Raw genomic sequence first — 26,303 nt, forward strand, 5'->3', positions numbered from 1 at the left:
ATTGTTAGACTTGATTTATTTCCTGGTTCTTACATGGAAACGGCATTAAATAAATGTTCCAGGTACAAAACAACATGACAAACCCAACATGAAGACATTTGGCACATTTGTTAGATCTTAACAAAGCACCATCTCTATAGATTTGTATAAATGTATTATATTACCCATGTAATGAAGTATTTTTATAAATAAAAACAGGTTTAAGTAGACAAGATATGATTAATGAGTTACTAATTAAATTTGAAGGAATTTCCTATTAAAAATAATTCAAGACAAAGGAATAAATTGAATATACTTATTTCATAAAGTGGCACAAACCACAATAAGTGCATAAGACGTTTAGTGTTCAAGGTGTACACAAGGTTATCAACCAAACAAAATGTTACCATTTCAAATTTTAAATCCTATTTAGACCTATGCAAATTAAATACTCATCAGAAAGTCATTTGCTCAAGCAGGACCGTGGTGGTGCTTTTCATGTACGGATCCATTAAACTGCTAGCTAGACCTAGAGGGTTCACGTCTTTCAAGTGACCTCCATACGCATCCTTTTGACGCCTTTCATTTAAGGGAAAAAGAAAGGAAACAAAAAGAGCCCTACTACACTCATTAGTGTCCATTACCAAGATCCCTCCAGCACCCGAGTGCAATATGAGACTCATAACTTCAACCCAATACCTAAAAAAAAAACATTAATAATGCTCAAATTTTCCCATTCCAAAAAAGAAAACACCTCGCTAATTTAGCGCTCTTCTCTCTTTACTTTTATAACCTAAGTCTCCAACCATGATATGTGGAAAGGGAGGTATCATTGTAAACAAATAAATAAATAATCATATTTCAGTAGATTTTAAAACTTACATTTTAATTCACTGTTAAACATGATGTGTGTATGTGTGTTTCTGTACCATTAGCTCCTCCAAATATTTCTGCCGCATCTGAAATCGCAAACTTCCCAACTGTTGTATAGGCAAACGAAGTAGTGTGTCCGAATTCACAGTATTCATAAAACAGTACGCCAATGGTGCCTGGATGACGTCCCAATTACATTCACACTATACACACATTGTTACTATCTAGAATAGTTTTTTCATTGTTAGCAGGTAATTACTTATTCAAAAGAATCACCTATTTAGAAAGTATGCGATTTTATATGCAGTCCTTCTCTGCCATGAGCCACACAGAAATATAGATCTGCCCCAAAAACATGCCATAGGTGCATGCAATTTTCTAAAACTTCTAACTCGCTTCAAAGACAACCCTCTGAATACCAGCCTTGAGCTTGAAATAAAACTAAATAAAAGACATTCATTTAATTACCTGCATTATGGTGTATGTATGTGTATATATATATATATATATACACATATATATATATATTATTTTTATTTTTTTAGCAGAACAAAAAAGGAGATAATTTAGAAAATGTGGATAGAAACAGGAGTTTGTGATGGAAAAAATATTAGATGTAAAGAAATGTAACATTCAGTGCTTTGGTGTTCATCTGCAAAACTTTCGTGTTCCCAAAGGAAAAATTGTAATTGCTTGAAAAACTTTTGCGTCCCCAGAGAAACAGTATGTTCACTTGCAAAACTTTTAAAGAAACTTTACATTTCTTTTGGACACCTTGAAAAACTTTGCACTTACTTGCAAAACATTCCCCCAAGAAACTTTATATCCACTTGCATTAGCACTGAAATACAGTATAGATTTTTTTCCTTCCACTTCATATCATTTCCACATATTATTACCAGTCTTGAGAGTGAACATTGAAAAGCACTGATATGTAATTTTTTCCTCTCATCTCATATTTCTTCCTATCATGTCCTACTTGTATTCCACAAAACAAAAAAAAAGTCAAGCAAATTTAGAAAAAAATAAATAAAATAATATATATATATATATATATATATATAAACATGAGGGTGAATAAATTATGATAAAATTTTCATTTTTGGGTGAATCATATCTTTAAATAAAAGCTTATAATGCCAATAGTAGTACATTTTTGTAGAGTAATAAACAATAACAAAACAAAAAAATCTGAGAATCTAGATTTCAAACTAGAATTTAGAATCTGAACAAAAAAGAAACCAGCGTGATCATCTCCTATTTATTCTCTAGACGACCGAAACCATTTTCGTAAATTGAGGCAGACAAGATCACGGCTTTAGAACTGTCACTGGTAACCAACTGAAGTGTCTCTCAGATTCTCCAATGAAGAGTTTCATTTCCTAATAGAGAGAGCCCCGGCCTCAGCCTGAAGACATTTCAAAAGCCTGCCAGGTGTAATATGATAGAAACCACTCAGCCTGACAATGGTCCACCTGCTGATGCACACAAATGAGAATTCCTGCGTGCTGCTAAAACTAACTGGTCACAAAAGCACATCTTAAGAGAAACTTCCACTTAACTTCCATTTAATGTTACAGAATAAAGGCATGATAGCAGAGCAGGTTGACGCAATGATGAATCTGTAATGCATCCAAAATTGATACTTAATGACATGATTAAATTTGGAAGAAATCTAATATAGTGTTGCAGCTGACGCAAATGCTTTAATAAAATCAACTCTTGGCAAATGGACTATTTTTCTTGTGTGGATCTCAAACTGGGGATTTCTAAAAGAATGTATTAATGTACAGTACCCCTTCGATTTGTGTTTTAAATTTGAAATTGAGAAGAAATCAATTCCCTTCCAACGCCCAACTTGTGGGCACCAATTAAAGAGTTTTACCCAACAATGAAAACTCTATCATTCCAAGCCCGTATAATTGTTTTTCTTTTGTGGAACATAAAATGAGAAACGTTCTTTTCCCATATAATAAAACTGAATAGATTTGGAATAAGTGTAAGCGTTAAATGCTGACGGAATTTATTTTGGGTAAAACATTCCTTTGAAAATTGAATGTGCAAACAAGCATTGCATAAAATTACCCTTAAGAAATTATGGTAAAAGATAAAAAATATTACCCAATTTCAAAATTTCACTCCAAAACTATCACTAAAAAATAAATAGTTCAAATCAATGAACTACAAAAACTATCCTGAGTCAAGCTCGGTCCAAACCACCAAACCATTAGATCCCTGACCAGAACATTAGATATTAGTTCTAAATGTTTGCATTAGATAAATGAACAGTGTGTTTGACACACTTGAAAGGTCCAAGATCAGGAGAGTTTAAATGGCACTGAACGTGGCCCCCGATGACACAGATTTGCTCATCATGAGCGGTACATGTGAGGGTCCTGCACCCTCTACAGCCTCTTCACCAATCAAACCCTGTCTGTGCAGATTCAGTATGGAATCAGCAATGATGCGGGCGGTTTTCTTCTGGTAGCCCCCTGATGTCACCATGAGGATGGGGATTCCTCGTCTCCGGGCTGCCCTGAAGATGATCTCATCTCTCTTAATGATACCCTGAAAGAGGGGAGAGAATATTTTATTATTCAGTGTTAAAGGGATACTTCACCCCAAAATGAAAAATTTGTCATTGATCACTTACGTCGTTCCAAACCCGTAAAAGTTTCACTTGTCTTCAGATATTTCAGATGAAAACCAGGAGGCTTGAGCGTATGCTCTTCTGTGCCAGCCGTGTCACAAGGATGTGCTGTTTTCTTTCAAATCAAAGCATAAATACAGATTTGAAAGGAAACAGCGCATCCTTGTGGCGCAGCTGATACAGAACAGCATACGCAGTATATACGTGATATGGAGAGACACAGAGGAGACACAGTGGACAAAGGAATTGTTGAATAAAGACGTTATTTTTGTTTTAGTCGCATACAAAGTATTCTCATCGCTTCATAGTGTTACGGTTGAACCACTGATGGCAGATGGAGTACTGCTTGAGATGATGCTTTTTATACTTTTCTGGACCTTGACAGTGTTATTCACTTGGCAGTCTATGGGACAGTCTCAAGCCTCCCAGTTTTCATCCAAAATATCTTAAATTGTGTTCCGAAGATGAGCAAAGCTTTTACAGGTTTGGAACAGCATGGGGGTATGTGATATGTAATGAGTAATTTTAGCAAAATATCAAATCGATCCAAAATTAGTTTCCTAACCAATACCTAAACCTAACAACAACCTTATTAACTAGTAATAAGCAGCAAATTAGTAGTTTATAGAGGCAAAAGTTATAGTTAATGCTTGCTAGTAATTTTATAACAAGATGCTATAATAATATTAATTTAATAGCATTTAATAATGAAAATTCAATAATGTGTTAGTGAAATACAAAAATTTATGAGGCACAAGGTCACAATGTAACCTCATGTGCAGGCATATCAAACACTGTCACCATTTATATACTATATGATGTATGATTTTAATAAAAAGTCTTTCTTCTAATCTCCCTCCGAATCTACAAAATGAAGACGTTTTTCAGCACTACTGCTCATTCATCCTGAATAATTGATACAGAAGTTTATTGACCAGGCTAGAAAACCCTACAGTCTCAGATCTGATATGGTGGGCTGAAAGAAAGAATGAGTGACAGCTGTACCTGTGGGGATATAGCCAGCCCTCCAAGAGGGTCTCCATCAAGAATGTCCGTGCCTGCATTGTATATGATGATGTCAGGCCGTATTTCATTCAGCGCCCCTTCTGAATGGAGCTCCACTTTCTGTAGATATTCCATGTCTTCTGTGCCCCATTCCAGCTCCACTTTTCGTTTAATCGCCCCTGAAGTCAAAAATGAAGACCAAATTAGGCTTTCATTACCTTAACTGCAGACAAAGGGAGGTAAAATGTCAGCAAACAGAATATATAACAGCAATTCAGAGTAGTTACGCTCAAATACTGGACAAAGAAACCTATTAAAATAACCTTTTAAAAGGGTTAGTTCACCCAATAATGTACATTCTGTTCCAAGTCATATGACTGTTTATTTTCCTGTATGACTTTTCTGCTCTCTTCAATACAATGAAAGTGAATGGTGACCAGGGTAGCCCAAATGTCTTTTGTGCAGTGTTGGGAATGTTCACTTTCTACATGAACTAGTTCGAAGTTCAATTCACAAATTTTAAAATGAACTAGATCAGTTCATAGTTCAAACTACAAAATTTTGAACTAAGTTCACACAGTTCCAAAAATGAACTAGTTCATAGTTCTTTTTTCCATATGTTGCTGCGAGCTAATATTTTTCAAAATAATTGCAACAGCCCATATAGAATCACAGACAGCAATTATTTTATCAGTTTTAACAATGAAGCTATGCGTCAGATTTCATCTTCATTTCCAATTTTGAATCCTTATCGAACCAGGGTTTACATTAGCATTGAGGGGACAGCACTTCCCCCTTGTTGCTTTAATGCTTTGTCTCCCATTCTCACCGACCTTGTCATAAACATCATAAAATTCTTTTAAATGGTCATACGCCTTCTTGCTACATGCTGCTGTCACCTCGATGCCTTTTTTTTTATTTTTTTTTGGTGACACGCCACGCATGCGGCGGACGGTGGTGCGACACTGGTGGCTGGTGTTGCCAGATTGGGTGTTTTTCCGGTACATATTAAAACCCGTTTACGGTGTGTTTTAGCCGGTTTTTCGCCTGGAAGGCTCTATAGAAATCTGGCACCCTATTGAACGAAGTTAACCTGAGAGAGCGTGCCGTTCACAGACACCAGAATGAACGAGTTGACAGTAACGTTCATCAGGCATTAATACAGCACGTTCAGTTCACGTTCGCCCAAAATATGAACGAGTTCATGAACTATCCTTCAATGAACGCGTTCAGGCACAACACTGCTTTTGTGCTATATAAAAAAAAATCATAAAATCATATAATAGAGGTTTTAAATGTAAGTCATTAGTCAATTAAAACTGCTTGATATAATTGGTCACCATTCACTTTCCCAGTATGTAAAAGAGCGGCCATAACAGTCTGCAATAAATATTTACTTTTGTTTTCCACACAAGTAATACCCACAAAATATTTAAAAGATACAGGGGTATGAGGGTGAGTAAATTACAGATTTTTTTTAAGTTGCACCGGTTTAAAAAAAATTATCTGGGGCAAAAGCCACTAAGGATTTTTCTGGCTTTTTTTCTTACCAAATTTGCTGTGGATGTAACTGCAAAGTGGTAACTATTTACTTTAAAAAGGTAAAACTAATGCAAGACGTTCTTTCGTTTATTTAAGCCTGGTTTAAAGGCAAATGGAGCACAATACCTTGCCTTCTCTGAGGCTTTTAAGACTTAATTAGTCTCTTGTGCCTTTCCAGGCAGATGAGAGGACTACAAATACACAGAGTAAGAAAACAGTGGTACATTCTCTTTTGAACCTACTGAGAAGTCACAGAGGGAAAATGGTTTAGAAAAAAGTAAGGCCATGTAAAACTTATCATGAGAAGCCAGGATGTGCCTTCAATAGAGCGAGGGGAAGTTTAATTCAGAATATTATATGTTTATAAAACCTTATGTTTAGCTGGTTACGGTACGTTAATGCATTAATGAAATCATCTCAGGTTTGACAAGTTGTCGCACAGTGTGCATTGAAGCTGATCAGAACAGCAATATTTCTGTCACTCCTACTCAAATGTTTGACAGAGCGAGTTCGAAGAGTGCAAATAACGGATGCGTTAATTGACGAAGATTATAACGTGGCGATATCGGTGCCAGTTGAAGCGTGTTGTCAGTCATTCCTTCAAACCGCTGTGGGTTTCTTTGATATCCAACATATCAATCAAAATATTTCCTAAAGGAAATATCAGTGCATGCAAGGCAGAAAAAGAAGACCAATCGCCATTCAGTAAGCAATTGACAATGACATCAATGGTCAATTTGAATTTGAATACCTTATCATTGTAAGCCAAGGCTTTTAAATGTTAAGATATTTGTACAATAAATTAAGCTCAAAAATATATTTTTATACAAATGGATTACTGTAACAGACACTGGCATGTAGATGTGAGAAAATATTTGTATCAGAAGCAATGTTTAAGTAGGCACACATAGATATTGTACAGAGAAGGTACAAATATTTTCACATCCCTTTTTGTTTTCATGCAAACTCTTCTTTATTTTTTTTATATAAAGAAAGGTGTTAAGGTAACACTAGAAATGTGTATGATAAAAATAAGATAGAAGCATACAGTACAAGTACAGTAGCATGAGGGTTGCAGGACACTGCCCCCTGTAGGAGAGCAAAAGCTCTAACCGTCAGAAGGGTGACATGCATTCTTTCATTTCCTTTCATCTGCCTTCGCCTCAGTATGCCATTCTTTGAGAGTGTGTGTAGATATGCAAATAAAGGCTAAATCAGTCCGATAACCATGATCCAAATCGCTTCGGCTTCTCGTATCACTGTGGGACAGGATATCTTTACATAATCAGGATCACTTCAGATCCCCATTTACACACTCAAATGCACATTAACTCACTCTTTGCATATCCATCTCCTGGATAGATGTGGCGATTATAGACATCCATTATGTAAACGCGCCTGTCTTCCAGGAAATCCCGCTCGTGGCCGTTTCCCTGCAATATGCATCAAAGAGCAAATATAAGTTCATTTTATGTGGATTCCTGGTTTTGGACTAATAACCACAACTAAGATTAATGTTGCAGCAGGTTTCACTTACTACAGTCCAATAAATATATTTAATAAATATATGGTCTAGTGGTTAACACAAAAATGACTGGTGATTTTAGGAGAAAATCTGCTGAACTCTACTAACCAATTGTGTTACAATGAGCTGAAATTACTATATTAAATACGAATATTCAATAAGTCAGCATGCAAAGAATAATAAGGGTTCAAGTCTATGGAAATCTGCAGAACCCAGTGGGTAAAATGCCAGCTTAAATGTGGCAAAAATAGCACATATTGTCTTGTTTTCCATAAAATAAAAAATAAAAAATACATTAATAATATATTAACCTTCTTCAATGCATTATCAAAATGATCAAAATCACCCCCAGTGTCAATTTCACCCTTAATAATAATAGTGATGATAATAATAATAATAATAATAATAATAATAATAATAATAATACAGCAGTAAAAGAAAATTTTTCATTAAAAAGCTTTGCAGTTAAAATTAATAAACTTGGTTTTGCTTCAAGTAATTTATCTTTTTTTAATTATTTTTGGGAATTTTGTAGAAAAACGACTAAAAGATAAAGATATGTATTTCACAACTTGTATTTCATGTATTTTACAAAACTGTTCACTCCCTCAGCTCACAAAAATCTCAAAACCGCTTGTCAACAACAGTTACTATAATACAGTGTATTGCACATGTCCAGTGCGAGTGCAACTGCATTTGTTTTTTAAATTGAGCATGACTGACAGCGAGAGATGCGAAGATGAGCTTTCCCATAGCTCTCCTCTGCTAAGTGTTGAGCTCTGTGTTCTGAAGACATAACATTTCCATCTCTCCTCATTCCATCCTCCTCTTCTGTCACGTACAGCGTCTGGCTATTGTCACTTTTAATTTAAAACTGCTGCAAGGCCCACAACTCCTGTGTATGATTCCAGCCTCTTATTCCAAAACAGCCCTGTCTCTCTGCTCACAGCGACCGTTAGCCAATTACGAGACTATGAACCACACGTTAGGGACACATTCACATTCTCCTGTCTGCACCATCTGTGCACTCAACCAACGAAACCTTGCTGCTGGCAAAAATATATCCATGTAGCAATTTTGAGTTTGGTCCTCTGAAATCTAACAGGCAGCTTACATTAATAATATATACAGGAGTGATTACTGAACATGCAGGTGCCCTTAAGTTGCACTGATGGTCTCTAGTAGAGGTGAACTGTTACAGAACGGTAATATTATCTGATGCGTCAATGCTATTATAAGACCAGAGGACAGAAGGTACAGTATTTCTGCATCAGAGATCAAGTCTGCAATCACCTCGGAACTGGAACACCCAACGGCTTGTTTACTAATATAAGCACATGCTGGAAATGTCAGATGGACCATTTCATTGTTTTCATGTAGATTCACCCTCTTCAGTTCGCTACAGGCAATTAAAGAGGTGATAGAGATGCTGTTTGGATATATGAAGATATTTTGATGTCATGAACTATAAAAACTGAATCTGAAAGATGCTAAGAGATGAGATTTTGTAAATCCACAGAGTCATACTGACTGATAAATGCTGCAGATAAAGCCCTGGTGGTAGGTCTTGGAGATGAGCGGGAAATTGATGTCTGACGAATTACACAGACTGGCCTGGCAAATATTATGCAGGCTCCAGTGGCACTTAAATGAAAACTTGCTGATATTTCATTGTTAACTAAAAGTATTCAAAACAATTTCTGTTAACTTAAAGTTTTTTTATATATTTAATAAATAATACATATAATTTAATATATTAAATAACAGCATATAAATAACACAACAACAACAACAAAAACACTGAATGAGAGCAATCCTAGGATGATTTGCTCTTAGGCCATTTCTTGATTCTTAATGCCCTGTCACTTCTCCAACTCATCAATTCAAATGTAAAAAGGATTATTTTTTTCCCTCATTACATTTTTTTAGACAAGTTATCCCCCTTAACAGATATATTCGGTAGTGTAGCAACTTAATCTGCACATTCACATTTCTGCAATGATTTTTTTTTTAAAGCTCCTGAAAGCGTGGTGTGCTTTTTTATTGGCCAGCTATCCGGTGTATTGTGATTGGCCAAACACCTCAAGCATGTGACAGAAATGCAGACTCAACATGCACCTTTTGTCTTGCGGACTTACAATGGCTACAGTGTGCACATTTTAGTATTCAGAAGGGTGCTCGCGAGCGCCCCCTTTGCAGCCGTTTAGCACCCTTGATCTGCACTTCTGCCAAGCCCACACTGGGGCGAACTTCGCAGCAGACTTCTACCCGACAGTCAAAGCTGTATTACATCATGAAAGTGCAGACTCAGAGGAATAACGCAAGGGTTTAGGGTGCCCTTTAGGACAGGACCACAGCGTCTCCAGGACATGGTGGAGGTGGCAACAATACTACAGCAGGAATACAAGTTACACTTTATTTCTTTGCATAAACATTTGGGAGATGTTATGCAAATCTTTCCACACAGTGACGTAGACGCTGGGGTGTGTTTAAACGAGGCGTGGAGGTGTCTTAACTTTTAGAAAGAATTTCTCTTTAGGTTTGAGACTTTAGCCTTTGCAACTTTACTACTTAAAAAGCTTATAATACTCCAAAGACAAAGGGAAACTTTTGAGTTGACTTAAAGTCATTGTTGGGTATGTAACATTCAGTGGTGCTAACAACTGCTTTTAGTACTTTGAATCCCTTATATGTCAACTCATTGTGCAGATACTCATGGTTATTAGCAAACACTTATGAATTCATATATGCAACTGTTGTTGCCTACAGAGACCATTACATGGCATAACTTTAAGCCTTTAATTGGAGCTTTAACGCCAACGTCTCCCCTCTCGATATTTTCACAGCCGTTAAACCCAGCTGAGACAGCGCTTTGAGGTACATTTATATGCCAACATAAAGATTCCCACCTTTGTTCTGCTTGTGTCCCTCCATGAATTATTCACCCAGCAGTGATATTGATCTGATCTTGTTGGCTTAGTCGATGAGCAAAAGACTATAATTACAATCAAGCCACACTTAAAAATGCTTATACCAGTTTTGTGTGCTACTGTAGCACCAAAATTGATCAGGAACAACAACACCTGGGTCTGTGAGAACTTAATTAATAGGCTGGGCTCATTAGCACAGGAGGTGACTCATTAGGAAGGAGAGTGCAATAAACTGCAAATATAAGGTAAACCTGTTGATTTACACTAATTAAAGGAAGGATATTAAGCCGTATCATTTCTTAAGCACCAAATCAGCATATTACAATGAAAATTCAGCTTTGCCATTTTAAAATATAATTTGAAATAGAAAACAGCTATTTTACATTTGAAAAAATTATTTACAGTATTATTGTTTTTATTGTATTTTTCATCAAATAAATGCAGACTTGGTGAGTGTGGCGAGTGGGGTGGGGCCAAGAGCCGTGGGAACGGAGCGAATTTTTTTTAATTAAAAAACTTACCACAGATATACAAGTTTATCACTAATTAAGACAACAAATGTGATCACAATTATCACTCAAAAAAAGTAAAAAAAAAAAAAAAAAAATTGGACCCATTTTATATTAAGTGGCCTTAACTACTATGTACTTACATTTTAATTAATATTTTAGTGCAATGTACTTAGTGTACATACATGTTTTTACATTGTACTTATGTATATATATATATATATATAAAAAAAACTACATGTAATTACATCTGTATTTAATTTCTGTAATTACATTTATAATTACACTGTTGACCCATACTTTACACCTTAACCCACCCTAAAACTTACCCATTCCTCCAACCCTCTCCCTAACCTTACCCCTATCCCACCTCAATAGCAGCAAAAGTGTTTTACAATACAATATGAACACAAAAAGTACATTGTACTTATTTTATTATGTAAGTACATAGTAGTTAAGGCCACCTAACAGTGTTGTAGTCGAGACCAGCTCATTCGAGTCCGAGTCCAGATCGAGTCCAGAGAGGGTCGAGTCCGAGTCAAGACCGAGTTCAGAAAGGGTCGAGTCCGAGTTAAGACCGAGTTCAGAAAGGGTCGAGTCCAGACCCAAGAGAGATTGGGTCTCAGACAAGACCTATAGAAATCTTCAAGAGTATGTAAAATGTTAGGTGGAAACAATAAAGGGTAAAAGGGCCACATAGTATGTGGTGTAAAGTTAATTTTATTAGTATTATGAATTGTTACTTGTCAATATTAAGTGCTCATTTTCACATAACATCGTTGTACCACTATACACATCCATATAACCTTTCTAGTACACATAACATTACTGTACGACCCTATATTGTAATTCTACATAACACTTCTAGTACAAGTAACATAACTGTACCACTATACCTGTAAATGTTCAACTGTAACAGCTTTTACATAACTTTTAACCTTGAAGCTTAACTAATGACTGCTAATATCCTTACAATGGCTTGGATTATGTTCACTTTAGATGTTGTGAAGATTACAGATGGGCAACTGTAGTATTACAACTACTTTTCAAAAAAATAAGTGAGGAGACCATCCTGCTACCCAACCAAGCACGATGTGGTCTCATGATCAATCCACCCAGACTAAAAACTCTCTCTACTGGCGCAGAGGAAGCGGGGACTGACAACAGTTACCATTTTATCACTTTCTGTAACAGCATCGGATAATCTAATGCTAATTTCCCTGGATGGTGCGTTTTAAGGGTAAAATACACACTAGTCCAAGTTTTTTTTAGTTACGGAGGGCATACACACAAGAGCCGACTGACTGTCCAGGAAAATTTCATGCAAAAGTGTGTATGTGCCAGGGGAAGAAAGCTGGATGAAATGCCATATAAGTTCAATGCATTCTGTCAGACATTTTTTGGGGGGGGAAGATGTTTAGTGTTGAGACAGTCAGTCTGTGTCTGTATTCATTATATAATTTAATTAAACGATTTTTTTTTTTTTTTTTCTGTGACCATTTTGTCCTACTTTGTAAAAAATAACACAGTTGAGAGAAATAATGTAGCAATGTGGCTTTCTGGAAAGCGGGATCACTACAGGCGGATGGCAGGAGGGTAACTTAAGCCCGGTGACACACTGGCTGCGTGGCATCTCTGCTGCGTGCCAGAAGCGTGGTGGCTGCTTCGCGTTTTCTGTCTTTACACACCAGAAGCGTGCCTGCACGCGGCGCTTGGCGCGCTGCTGCTGCTGCTGTAGGTGACATAGAGGGAGGCAGCCGAAAAACCAGGCTCTTGTCTTCATGACAACAATATCAACTTTTTTTTTTTTTTACACACCTACTGATAGGACAAAATAGAGTATGTTTGACAGGTGCAATATTTGAAAATCGATCATTATTAATTTATTTTCTAAATTACATTTATATCTGAATTTATGTCAACCTATAGACTTTCAAATATCAAAATGTCATGAATTAATATGTATTTGTGTACAAAATGACATATCTTCCTAGTATATTTTGCCTGGAAACGCTTCCAACATGCACGCGTGTCACGTTAAAAATATGCGTCGGTTCTATTTCTAGCATGCACGGGTTTTCCGTGCGTCTCATGCAGGCAGTCTGCAAGATCTAACCTGTTAACATGGGAGCCGAATTAAAAACAGACACGCCACGCAGCTGAGATGCTTGCGCCACACATCCGGTGTGTCGCTGGCTTAACGTCTCACGTCAAAAGAAAATCACCAGTCTTTGGATGTGTCAATCAATTTCAATTTAACATCAATTCAAATAAACATTAACATACAGTAATAATCATGAAATATTTTTATTGGGACTCGAGTGGACTCGGGAATAAGTCCGATTCCTAATATGTTCGAGTCCGAGTCAATACCGAGTCAAAATGCACACGAGTCCATGACAAGACCGAGACCATTAAAATACGGTCTCGAGACCGAGTCCAAGACCGAGTCCGAGTCTCGAGTACACAACACTGCCACCTAATATAAAGTGGGACCAAAAATGTGTGTGTGTGTGTGTGTGTGTGTGTGTGTGTGTGTGTGTATGTATATATATATATATATATATATATATATATATATATATATACTCAGTAGTGGTTGATTATGATTATTTCAACACCTACTATGCTCGACTGTAAGAAAGGGACAGGATTCCAGCACACTAAATAGAAAGGGACAGGATTCAAGCAGACTAAATAGAAAGGGACAGGGTTCTGGCACACAGTACCAGAGAGAAGTAATTTTACTAGAAGATCAAGTAATGACATCTTAATAAGAAAATTATGAGGTAAAATGAAATGAAACAACTATGGTTCACCATAACATATTTTATATGAAAATTAATGGAACATTTTCAGTTCATTTCATTTTTTTTTTTCAGCAAAGATCTTTCACTATAGGTGTCATACTGTATATTTGCTATCTTGATTCAAACTGTATTGCAAAATTATAAAGCACCAATATTAACTCACTGAAAACCTGAAACATAAAGAATTACGGATGTCTCTTTGCAGCTGATTGCTCATTTAGAGCTCTGCTTCTTAATTCAACTCTTAACCTCAGAGTCCTTGGTTGTGAGACAGCTCTCTTTTTCATTCTGTTATCTAATCAAGCACTTCCTCGTCTCTTTCGTTTCATCCAGCTCTCCTCTTGCTCGGGTGACCACGCCGTCAAACCAAATATTTTCTGCTCACCTTCACAGTCCCCAATGTCCACAAAGAGACGCTAGATCGCAATGAACATACATTCTCACAAGTGATTAGCTGCTTTGGTGTTAATTAGTTTGTAAGTCAGGCTATAAAAACACTTGTGACCAAGCAAATATCAAGATGATAAGGATAAATCAATGACTGGCATATGGCTGTTATCCATGTGAAGTATACATCATAAAACCTGTAATTTAGGGAGAATGATTAAATAAGGTTCATATTTTATTAATGAGTGGGATCATTTACTATCTCAGTACTGCATAGGTTATGACATATTCTACTGCTCCTAAGACCAACTAAGTGGCTTCTTACAATATTCATTTCTGGTCTCTAAAGGGGTCATATCATGCTAAATTAATATAAGTTTTTTTATTTATTTTTTTGTTAAAGATTGATATACATTACTTTGTAAACATACTACAAGTGTCAGAAGTGTCACAACTTTAATATTGTGAAATATTATTACAATTTAAACTCAAATTTACTATTTTAATATATTAATAATGTAATTTATTCACATGATGCAAAGCCTAATTTTCATCAGCCATTACTCCAGTCTTCAGTATGACATGATTCTTCAGAAATCATTCTAATCTGTTGATTATGTGCCCAAGAAATTAGACTGAGATGTATTGTTTAGGATTCTTTCATGAATAGAAGGTTCAAAAAAGAATCACAATTATGTGAAATATTAATGGGCCCAAACTTTTGAATGAAAGTCATTGAAACATATTAGTCCGGTTCTATTTTATATATTTTATTATTTTTTGAACATTATATCTAATTAAAGAACTTAACCACCCATGTGCTTAGATTAGCACAGATGTCTTAAAAACATAGCAAAAATACACAAAACACGCACAATATGGTTATGTAAAACTTTTGGGGGGATAAGCCAACTTCTTGTAAGTTGGTAAAAGAACTAAACAACACAAAAAGCCATTACCTCATTACACACTATAAGAGCATGTACAATATCATAACACACTTGACAACCCAAAAAAGTAGCATTTCTATCATTGAGTAGTGATTGCCATGGCAATCATCCTAATAACACACTCAACAGCCAACACTAACGGAGTCATGACAACAAAAGAAAGCATGTTTCAACTGCAGAAGAGTCAAAGCTGTTGCATATAAGTAATCAGAGTGCAGAGTTATTGATTTCGCCTCCAAAAAGAGGGTATTATCTCGTCAACGGCGTCAATTCCATTGACTGACAGAGTGGAGTTGAAAAAGGACTGCTCACCTGATGGGCGTCTAAATCGATGATGGTGGCCCTGGCAACTCCTTCCACCCTCTCAAAGAGAAACTGCAGAGGGAAACACACAAGGGAGGCAGTTAGGTTGTGCCTGACAGAGGAACAAATTGCAGAGAGGTTTGTGGACTTCATGACATAGCAACAATCTGAGAGTGGAAGGAATGTGGAAAACAACAAATCAATGGATGAGTTTCAGTAAAAAGATGGTAGAAATGCGGAACATTATATCTGTACCCATGAGTCTATGCAGGATGGTTTAATGAAACTCAATGGCTGGATTGTAAAAGATTTAATGGCATGTATTCCTAATATCTTTAGTCTGTTTTTTTTTTTTAAATAGAATGAAATTATATTATTTCTTAACTATACCAAATGGCAACTATACCAAATATGATAAGTGAATCCACAACCCAAAAATTTACATTTACATAGTAAAAATATTACAGCTGGTGAATAAAAGTGGTAAAGTTACAGTAGTAAACCAGCACTATCACCTTATTTAGTTTATCATGCAATTAAAAAACTCCACCAACTACTGTATATGCATTTATAGACTACTTTCAAAATCTAAATTCATTTAGTTTAAATATATAGCATGATTTTTCATATTTGTTCATACAATACATTTTTAAGTGAATTTGGATAAAAAGGGTTAAGTAAAATATTGATTAAATCTAAGCAATATTAGATTTTGACCTTGGTCATCACAATTTCACTCAGCAACTGGTCAAAGATTTCAACTGTTTTAACTGCCATGCTGTTCATAATTCATTCATATTATTTACAACTCTTTTAGATAGCTAATACATTTCTTATAGAGGCCAATTTAGCAATCTCTAATGCTTTGATGCAAACATCTCACCTTTATCGCTAGTGTGATGTCAGCGTAAGCACAAAAACCTCCTCCTTTGTCACTGGAGCAGTGGTGGAAGCCTCCTCCTGCAAAAAGCAGAACAGAGCCTTAAAAACAGCTCCGTGCATAAAAATGGCACCTGTATTCCAGTGCCACCAAAAGATTTCCATCTGAATGTTACCACAAAATCAGGGTGATTGAAAGACTAGTTTTTAATTAGGATCGTATTTATACATTCAGGTAACAGATCCCATCTGTCCTCCCATGACTTGACACGTTTAGCCTCATTAAATGACTTTGCACTCAGGAAGCTCCTCTACAGGAGCGGGCCGGTTGCTGATTAGCATTTATTGCTTATTCACACGACCCCGCTTGCTGATTCACACCTTTCAATTACTGTGCAACACCCTCCAGAGAACAACGCGCGCATTTGAATGAATAGTCGTCGGTTGTCTATTAATGTTTAGCAATGCAGAGGCAAAGAGTGGCTCTGTTTCTCAGCGGCATGAAGGAAGTGGCTGAGCAAGCAGGAGGCACGCTTTTTCTCCCACTTTCAGAAAAGAGGATGAGAATAGAATAGTGAATGCAATGATACATAGCCATCTTTGGGGAATTTTGAATTAAGTTATCCAAAGAACAACATTGTTACATCTTAATATTGAAGTGTTCAAGGCTACCAGTGGAACATGTCTATTTTAAATATATATTTTAAATAATAATAATAATATTATTATTTATTTTATGTAATTATTTCCACTCAATGTCAGTTGAACAGTGACAAAATTAGAGGGAATTTGTTGTGACTAAGTAATATCAGGATGTTTGAGAATCAATAGTTTGTCTGAGATGGAATCAAATAGCACAGCAAATTCATAAGCCACAGTAAAATGCACTTATTCTCCTGGCAATTGTTTTTCGAGTGATGATTGGGAACATTAGGGAAGAACTCACCCACATTTATTGCCCATCCTCGATCCATTGCAAGCTTTCCAGCCTAGGTAAGAAAAGAGAGAGAGAGAGAGAACACTTTACTTTCATGGTTTCATTTTCCAGCTGGCATTTTCCCCCTATCGAGTCATCAATAAATGAACAGAAAACAGAAATCTGTTCATATGCCGGATAAATCAAAAGCAGAGTAACTTGGCGCTAAAGCTGAGGGAGGATACGACATTATCTGAACTTCTTTCATCTCTGATTATAAATCCTTTCAACTGCACACACAAGTTCTGTGCATATATGGTCTGCTGATGGTTTAGGAGGGGTTTTGTGCAGCTTTTTACATAGCCTGTGCTTTTCTTATATTTAAAATACACTTAGTTTAGTCATTTATTTTAGTGCTTTCCTCATATATTCTTTTCTTTATTCACACATCTGTCTCCTATCTAAGTTTTGCATTACTGTTATTATGAACATAAGGGAAATCCAATCTATCGAAACACATTTAATGGCAGAGGAATAACAGGAAACGTCTTTAAAATAGCGCCAATATCACAGCAAGCGTAATCCATTTGTCTATCACAGATAACGCCGTCTTCCAAGAGTGGCGCATTCCAATGAGTTTTGCAATAAAAAGAAAACCTGATGCTGCTTTGTTGAAATAATAATCAGATTTACACCTGTCTTTCAAATAAGACAAGATCGTGTTTTCTTTCATCATTTCTTATTTTCAAAAGTAATCTAGTTGCCTCCACAAGTCTTTGGAAGCTCTGAGTACTTAGCACTGCAGAACCATTCAGAGTGGTGTAGTCTTAAATAGATTGTGTTGAGGGACACTTTCAACAAATAGTATATTTTTTTCTTTTTTATTCCTGAGATGTGTGTGTGTGTGACACACACACTACCATTGAGGTCATTGAGGTTTTTTAATGTTTAGAAAAGAAGCGTCTTATGTTTACCAAGGCTGTATTTATTTAATAAAAATCTATTAAAAACAGTCATTTGGTGAAATGATAAAATTTTAAAATGACCGTCTTCTATTTTAAGGTTTTAAAATGTAATTTATTACTGTGATGGCAAAGCTATATTTTAGCAGCCATTACTCCAGTCTTTAGTGTCACATAATCCTAGAGAAATCATTCTAATATGCTGGTTTGATGCTCAATAAACATTTCTTATCATCATCAATGTCCTAGTGAGTTTTTTTTAATTTTTTTACAAACATCTATTAAAGACCTTTTCCGAATACAAACAATGAAATATAAAGTAGAAACTATACAATATTATTTCTGATATGTGTTGCTTATCTATTATGAATTTGCATTGTCGCACACTCTGAAATACCAACTAATGATCATTTTAGACCAGTTTAACTGATCTAGAATTGATATACAGCCCAGTACACTCATGACACTCTCCTCTGAGTGCATTAAAAGCTACTTTCAGTCACTCGTGAAGTAGAGTGCTACACTGAGAGGAGAGCTCCACACATATACGAACACGAACATGAACACACACACACACACATAGTGCTCTTGAGCTCAATCCCTTGGCTGCAGCCAGTGCATGGCTTTGCATAAGGAGAAGGTTATCAGTGAGCCTAGAGCCCTGAGCTGCTCCTAGGAGGCACAGCTTAGCTCAACTCAGTTCTATCTTTCCTTTTTAACTTTCTCCTGCTCTCCCTCTCCTCTGGGTTTCTACTGATAGGGTATCCATCAGTAAAACTGCATCAAAAGTTGGAGTCTACAATCATTTCAATCAATTTCAAGGACCAGAGTGCATATAAATGTACTCATGATTAATATTGTATTCAAATCCGGTGCTCTCAATGAAACATGGCAACATGGAAATAGTCTCTATACAGGCCTCAACAAAATATGGATTTTTGGGCCAGTAGTTCACAATTCAGTTCAGCTGATATATGAATACACACAGAAATGGAGAAAAGTACACCAAGGATGAATTAGTTTGATCAAACATACACTAAATACAGCAATACTGTGTAATATTACTGCAATTTAAAAACTGTTTTAGATTTAAATACAAACTATTTTAATATACCATTTATTCCTGTAATGGCAAAAAAAAAAACATTTCAGCAGCCATTATAAATGTATTTTTTTTTCAGAAACACTTCATGTCAGCTATAATGTATCCCTGTTGTTTAGACTTTTGCTGGAATATGATGAAATACATTGCAAAACATTATTGATTTTTTTTATACCAACACTTTCCAACTGATGCAAAGACACTTGACAAATCCCCACCTGCATTTCATTTCACTCTCTAGACCCCTTAGCAGTGTATAAGTATATAGTAAACACAAATCTACAAAACACTGGGACAATGATGACTCAGTTTCCTGGGACACGAATAGAATTCGCTCACTCACACTGGCTCTGGGCCATGCTTATTTTTAAATGTATCCTCTTCAGAATCTAAACACGGCTCATATCAGTGCCATTTCTAGTCAAACTACCTAAATGACATCACGACCGCTCTGTGTGAAAAGCATCAATTTATATAAACATCCACCGCCACATTCTGCATCTCTAAACTCGAGCTCGACCGCCCTGTTTGTAACTGAAGTAGTGCTATTAAAGCAAAGACAAGTGTGCACATCTGATCTCATTCATAATCATCACATTAAGACTCTGATAATAAACAAATCCACAACAACAGAACAGAGATTAATGATACGAGTCTGCCCATTATGATAATTTCTCCCAAACGCCCACAATTACAAGGCGGATGTTGTCTAACCTTGAACTTCCTTGCTCACTACTTAAGACGGGGACGGCCCGCACATACTCCCATGTTCCCTGAACCAGAACCACAGCTCCATCTAGCCTGTCGACTGCTGACTGAAATGGGAGTCAATTAGCAGGCCGTGAGAAGGGCTCAATGGGAGGTATAATTATGTTCTCGGGCTGAGAGGGACGTGTGGAGCACACTCATCGTGAGTTCGTCTGCTGCGCAGTGCAGTCTGTCAGAGCGCATATGCACTGTGGAGAACACCTGGCCTACCGCAAAGTAATTTACTGCAGTCTTTTACATCCCTGGAATAACAGGGAGGACAGAAAGTAGGGAAGGACGTCCTCAAGATGGTACTGCAGCTAGAAGATTAACACCAACGTGCCTTAAAGGAATTTTCTGGGTTTGGCTAAATCAACAGCCTTTTTGGAATAATGTTTGATTGAAATGTTTTGAAATGTCTGTAATGATTACCATAAAAATTCATTTTGGCTTGTCCATCCTTTTCTTAAAAAATCTGGGTTACAGTCACAAAGAGGCACTTACAATAGAAGTGAATGAGGCCAATTTGTAAACATTAAAACACTGCTTTATTAATAAAGACAAAAGGAGTAAACAATATGGGTATTAACATGATTTTATTATGAAAAAATTGTCCGCTAAGTTGCATTTAATTGTACAACATTAGTCAAGTTTTAACAGAAAAAACTAAGAATGTTAATTGCCTACATAAATTTACAAGCTCCATGTTTCTGTTTTTAAATCAATGTAAGTGCTTCACTTTAACCTCTATGTTTGCTTTTTTAAAGCAAAGGGTTTAAAAATTATTAAGGTGGCAATATGGTCCATATAATGCCAGGGTGCTTGAAATGTTTAGGAAAACATGCCATTAAATGTATTTTTGCTGTGTTGCATTTACACAGTCTCTATTGCTTCAATTTTAGATTCTGTTCAAATCAGTGAATGATTTTTAAGCAACTGGTTTAGTTGTTCTGAAGCTTCAAAAAGACTCATCCTGCCATTACATTAGCATCGCTGCAGCGATTTTTCCTGATTCCTAAGAAAATGTAAATCTCAATGACTACTATTATTAAAGATAAATACTGTGATGCAAACCAAAGAATACCAAATGTTATTGAAAGAAGTAGCAATTCCCAGTAGTGTTCTCATTGTGTGCTTATTGCTTAAGTTTAAGCAAATCAAATATTAAAATACAACAATTTAACTATCAGAAAGTATTTCCTACAGAGAAAACTGTCATGGGCTAAAGTGCACAAACATCCAAGCAGGTTATTATGAACCAAAAACAGAAACCTCCTTTGAGAAATAAAACACTGAAAACTCATAAGAAATTAAAGTAGCATTCTCAGCCTTTATTTTTTGTTTCTTTGCTTAACTGCCAAGCAGGAAAGCAGCAAGTAATGTGTCTGCTTCTATGATAGCTTCAAAAGAGGCTGTTTGTGTTAATGTGGTTGTGTTACCTGTGAGAAACTCCTCCGAGCGTCTCTATCACAGATGTTCAGAGCCTTTCCTACCGGCTGTTCCTCCCCAGGTTATTTCAACTTATGCCAATGAGAGGCCCAAACTAGGCCCTCACAAACAACTTTCTGTCACCAAATGTTCCTATTTCCAAGCAAAACTTTGAACAATACTCCATGGAGTTGGAGCCTGAGCAAGATGATGACTCACTGTATTACATTCTCTGAGCAGTATAACACCTGGTGTTGTACAAAACCTACTGAAAAAATCCTAAAGCAATGTGTACATCATTTCTATTCAAATTTCTCTGTGCTACTTGCTTGCAGCATAAACAGAGAATTAGGAATAAAACCCTGTTAAAGCTTGTAGAATCTTAAGATCTACAGAAACACACAAGATGGATAAACTGAAGGGTTTTCTTTTGACTTTCTATTTGATATGTAAGGATGTGTAATCTATCAGAACCCTATTTGTATTGTATTTAATACAATGTTTTGCTGCTGGACAATAAAAGCAAATTGGGCAGCTATAAAACTTTAAAATCAAGATTTTTTTCCAGATTTCTTTTTTTTTCTTGCAAATTAATTTTAAGCCCTTATTATTATAACAGTACCACTGGGAACTATGTTTTCTTTTAAAATAGAAAAGGTCTACATTGTAGCTTGGAAGTCAAAAAAAAAAGTTTATTATGAGTTCATAAATTACCTATATTATGTATGTTTTAATCTCATTTCTGGGTAAAATGGATACATGAAACCTACCATAATGGTTCCTCCCGTTTGTGTCCGCAAAGGTTTTAGAACTTTGCGCTGTACCAGGAAGTTGGGCAGGAACAGGACAGGTGGGATTTCTGTGATGGTGGCAACCACCAGCGACCACTGAGAGGGAAGAAATCACATGCACGTTTTTTCAAGGTAAATGATCGTGCTACTCTGGGTCTAAATGACAATGACTATGCCTTCTAAATTCTAATTAATAAATATTGACATATTATTTATTTGTTGATATTGTGTGAAAAAAAAAAAAGGATGCTATAAATACCAGAAATCAAAACAGAAAGCTATAGGGGGGATGATGGTGGATTGTACAATACATCAGGTTTCCAATCTTGCTCTGGGAGTGAAAAATGGGTGATGCTGGGGATAAAATTTGGTGGAAATGCAAACTGGTGGCAAAATGTTAAAGCAGGATAAATAGACTGTACTGATACATATTACAGAGTGAAAAAGTGTGAAGCAAGTACAACAGATTCTGTCACAGTAGATCTCAGATACCTCTCTGGAGCCCTCCAAGATAGCGTTCTGCATGCATTAAGGGAAAGAGAGAATACATACATAGAGCCGATTTAAAGGGTGACCATGAAGCTGAATGATAAGCCTTCATAAGTGAGAAGAAAGTAGTGGAACTCAGCTACATTACAAGCGACAACTGAAGCAAAACATGCATCACCAAATATAGATTCAGGAAATCGAACGCCTAATTTAAAGGAATACGTTCATTCCCAAATGAAAACTGTCATGTATTTACTCACCCTCATGTGATTCTATGTGCATTTCCATGAACACAAAATGAAAAAATCTGTAGAATCTTCAAACTTCACTTACACAACGGATGTCTCAAAATTCGGATGTCGCATTCATTCTAGCTAAAGACGGGTAAAAATATTGATTTTGTGATTAATCGGGATCTTCATTACAGCAAGCTCGATCGGCAGCATTCCCGTATTGCTTTTCAGCAGCAACGTGTCTGTACCGAATCCACAGTACCAAGGCAAAAACAATTGAATTTGATACGATAAAAAGGGCCATATGCTGTACAACAGCAAGAAAGCACTTTTTTTCCTTTTGTTCTCATGGCTCACACAGTTAACATACAGTTCAACTGTAGATTTCTCAGACAAATGACTCTTCTTATTTTTTGCGAATTTAGTGAATAACACAGCACAACCAGTGTAGTCCGATTTATGACCCCATGAGTCTTCTGAGTTGGTTCTTTTTTAGTGAATTACAAAATGCAGCTCAATACAAGAGAAAAAAAATGGGGTTCTTTTTAGTGAATAAAACAAACAACACAAACATCATAATATGATTCACTATCGAGTCTGTGCTGTTTAGAGGCTCAAAAACATACAGCGCAACTAGTGTAGTTCCATTCATGAACAATTGAGCCAATGCCAATCATTCAATAGAAAACTTTTTTGATACGATAACTGAAGAGTTTATACCATTGTTACAGAAGTTGTACGCAAGAAACTATTTAAAGTTTACTTCGACATTCACACTTGACATCAGTTTTGGAGTTGATTATTATACAGCTCACAGTTCTGGAACAACACAAGGAATAATTACAGAATTTTCATTTATGTGTGAACTGCTCCTTTAAATTTTCCTCACTGTGCAGACTGCATGATGGGGCAGCTGACTTATGGGTGCTTTAGAGCCTTTTGGCAGACTGCAATCTTTGCAGAAGACTGCGAACTGATTGATTTGGATTGAAATAAAGGCCTGCTCGGAGTAATCCAGTGCAATTTGCTATTGTACACTTCCTCTGTGCATCACTGGCTCATTGCTGGTGAGATGAAATGAGAAGTCTAGATGTCTTTTTGATAAAGGAATGTCCGCACAGTCATAATGGGGCTATAATAGATTAAAATTGATTCTTCTTTTGGCACTGATCTCATAGAAGGTCTACAATAAGTACATTTGCAGTTTATCGCAAGCCGGGTTGGGGTAAAGGACAAACCAATTAGAAAATCAGAATTTGGCTTTTATAATTGGTTATTTGTATTGCTTATAGTAACCTTTTGCCATCAGTATATGGAGTTATGGGTGCCAGGAAAAGAAGTGATAACACAGTACATGGGTACAGTAGACACTGCATCTCTACCTTGAGTCTGTTCAGGTAACGCGCAGTGTGAACGACAAGAAGATCCGCCTCACTGGCCTCCCTGGCTAGAACAATGATCTCATCGGTGATGAACTGCTCCTCTGGAAACAAATCAATGTATCATACGAAAGCAAAAACTAATGTGAACACTAATATATGATAATACATGGTGAGCTGTGGAAATTCAGCACATTTTCAACTGTTAAGTGAACTAATGAGGAAAAAGAGCTTGCACTGCTGACTAGTTTATCTGAAGAGCTGCCAGAGTTACACTTTGCCCCTGACCTTGCAGCAGCAGCTGAGAAGCCAACATCCTCTTGCTCCTGTTCCCAAGGGGAGTTCAGCTTCCCTCATTATCTCTGTCTCACTGATTGCTCCTCTCTCTTCCCTTCTCTACATCCCTCCACCTGTACCTCCCCACCACCCTCCATTCCTGAACTGACTTGCAGCTCTTTGATTACCCCAATTCTTTTTGTATCATATTTTATAGATCACCTTAGGTCAGAGTGCCTGCCTGGCAAACTCCACCTGCATTTTTGCTGCACACCTTTTAAGAAGCGAATGACCTTGCCCCATTTGCCAGCGTCAAAGGGGTGTAGCTTTTCCAGACCCATGAAGGTGATGTTGTACTCTGGGGAATAGACAATCGGCAGGCATGACGCAGGGACCTCTGCGTAAAGTTCAGTTTGGTGGGAACTGTGGAAAGATGAATATGTAACGTAAACGTAATGCAGCATATAAGAGAGTGTAGAGGCTAATTGTATTGGTGTCTGTAGTTATTTCGCAATAACATTTGAATGTACATTATACTTCATTTCACATAACAAATGTGGAAAAATTACATTGGGTAAATTTTGAAAACAATACCTACCCCTTCTTTCCTCCTGAATCTTCTTTTTTTGACATTGTGGCCACAGCATACCAATTTTCAGCTTGAAACGCATGAAATAACAGTATTAGTGGAAAACTGTCACTATGGCACTGTTTTTCTGTAAGGACTCTTCTGTAAGCATTTGCTGCGTTTTATGGTTGTCATTCGTATACAGATAGCCTATATTAAAATGCAATTATTGCTGCCAATAATGTACATACATCTTTATTTGTTTACGTTTAGTATTATCAAACTTATCCTTGAAGTTAGGAAAAACTACAGATCCCAGATTGCCATGCCTGCTTTGCGCAGGCGCTCTAGTAATTTGGAAGACGCAACTGTGCAGGGAATATTTTCGCTTTAGAATATCCTTCCCGAAATCTCCTGATAAACAAAACCGACCTAACGCGACGTACTCGTTGAAAGATACAGCCGGACCCTTTTGATTTGCTTGGGGGTAAAAAAATCACTGTAAATGTGAAATCGGCACGACTCACCTGCTAGCCATTTTATATTTCTCTTATTTCTACGGTGAAATTATTCGTCGTCTAGGCGTTTTTTATTAGTAACAGAACACTTGCAACAATCCTCTTAATGGATAGTATTGTTGTTTCTCTTAGACATTTGCAGACAAGAGTTGGTGCGCATATTTAATCGTCTGCTCGTAGTTCCTCCCTTCCTGAAGGACAGCTGCGCTCCTTACGCACGCGTCCCTTACTACGTCATACTGACAACAATGCTGAACTCTAAATGTATAAATTCCTTTTTGTTAGAGTTAAACTGAGATGAACACGAACAACATAAATACGTTATTCAACACTAATCCATCAATAATATTAATTCAAATGACACTGGTATAAAAGATAATGAAAGGCAGTATTTTGTGCATTTTCCAGGGCATCAAAGGGTGAACTAAGACACCTTGGTTATTGTTCAAAATAAAAATAAATTAAAAAGCATTGAATATTAATCCTTTTAGAATAATATTCAAAAAATAGTAATTATATAGTTTAATGACAGAGGAATTTGACCTTTGAACA

At 36.5% G+C, this 26,303-nt stretch overlaps 1 protein-coding gene across 2 annotated transcripts; it reads right to left on the bottom strand.

The window, feature by feature from the left end:
* On the bottom strand, window positions 1–25,967 carry hdac11 (histone deacetylase 11). 2 transcript variants are annotated; one of them, XM_026275585.1, is made up of 12 exons: window positions 25,761–25,967; window positions 25,264–25,324; window positions 24,940–25,088; window positions 24,393–24,493; window positions 22,781–22,807; window positions 22,268–22,384; window positions 17,289–17,331; window positions 16,347–16,423; window positions 15,473–15,535; window positions 7,386–7,482; window positions 4,508–4,686; window positions 1–3,420 (listed from the first exon to the last, which is right to left on the bottom strand). In XM_026275585.1, the coding sequence occupies exons 2-12, from the start codon at window positions 25,296–25,298 to the stop codon at window positions 3,181–3,183; spliced, it is 1,128 nt and encodes a 375-aa protein (XP_026131370.1). In that variant the 5' UTR covers window positions 25,299–25,324; window positions 25,761–25,967; the 3' UTR covers window positions 1–3,180. The 2 variants fall into 2 exon arrangements, with proteins under 2 accessions (XP_026131370.1, XP_026131369.1); XM_026275584.1 differs by lacking the exon at window positions 22,781–22,807.
* Between the last annotated feature and the right edge of the window lie 336 nt (window positions 25,968–26,303).

This window comes from Carassius auratus, chromosome 11 (assembly GCF_003368295.1).
Source record: "Carassius auratus strain Wakin chromosome 11, ASM336829v1, whole genome shotgun sequence".
NCBI classification, from domain to species: Eukaryota; Metazoa; Chordata; class Actinopteri; order Cypriniformes; family Cyprinidae; genus Carassius; species Carassius auratus.

Bases quoted from the DNA above. Each gene is read 5' to 3' on its own strand.
- hdac11 (XM_026275585.1), bottom strand. From the start codon at position 25,298: ATGTCAAAAAAAGAAGATTCAGGAGGAAAGAAGGG. The intron at 22,808-24,392 runs GTAGAGATGCAG...TAATGCATGCAG, and splicing joins GTTACCTGAACAGACTCAAG to AACGCTATCTTGGAGGGCTC. The intron at 16,424-17,288 runs GTGAGTTCTTCC...TGCTTTTTGCAG, and splicing joins AGGATGGGCAATAAATGTGG to GAGGAGGCTTCCACCACTGC.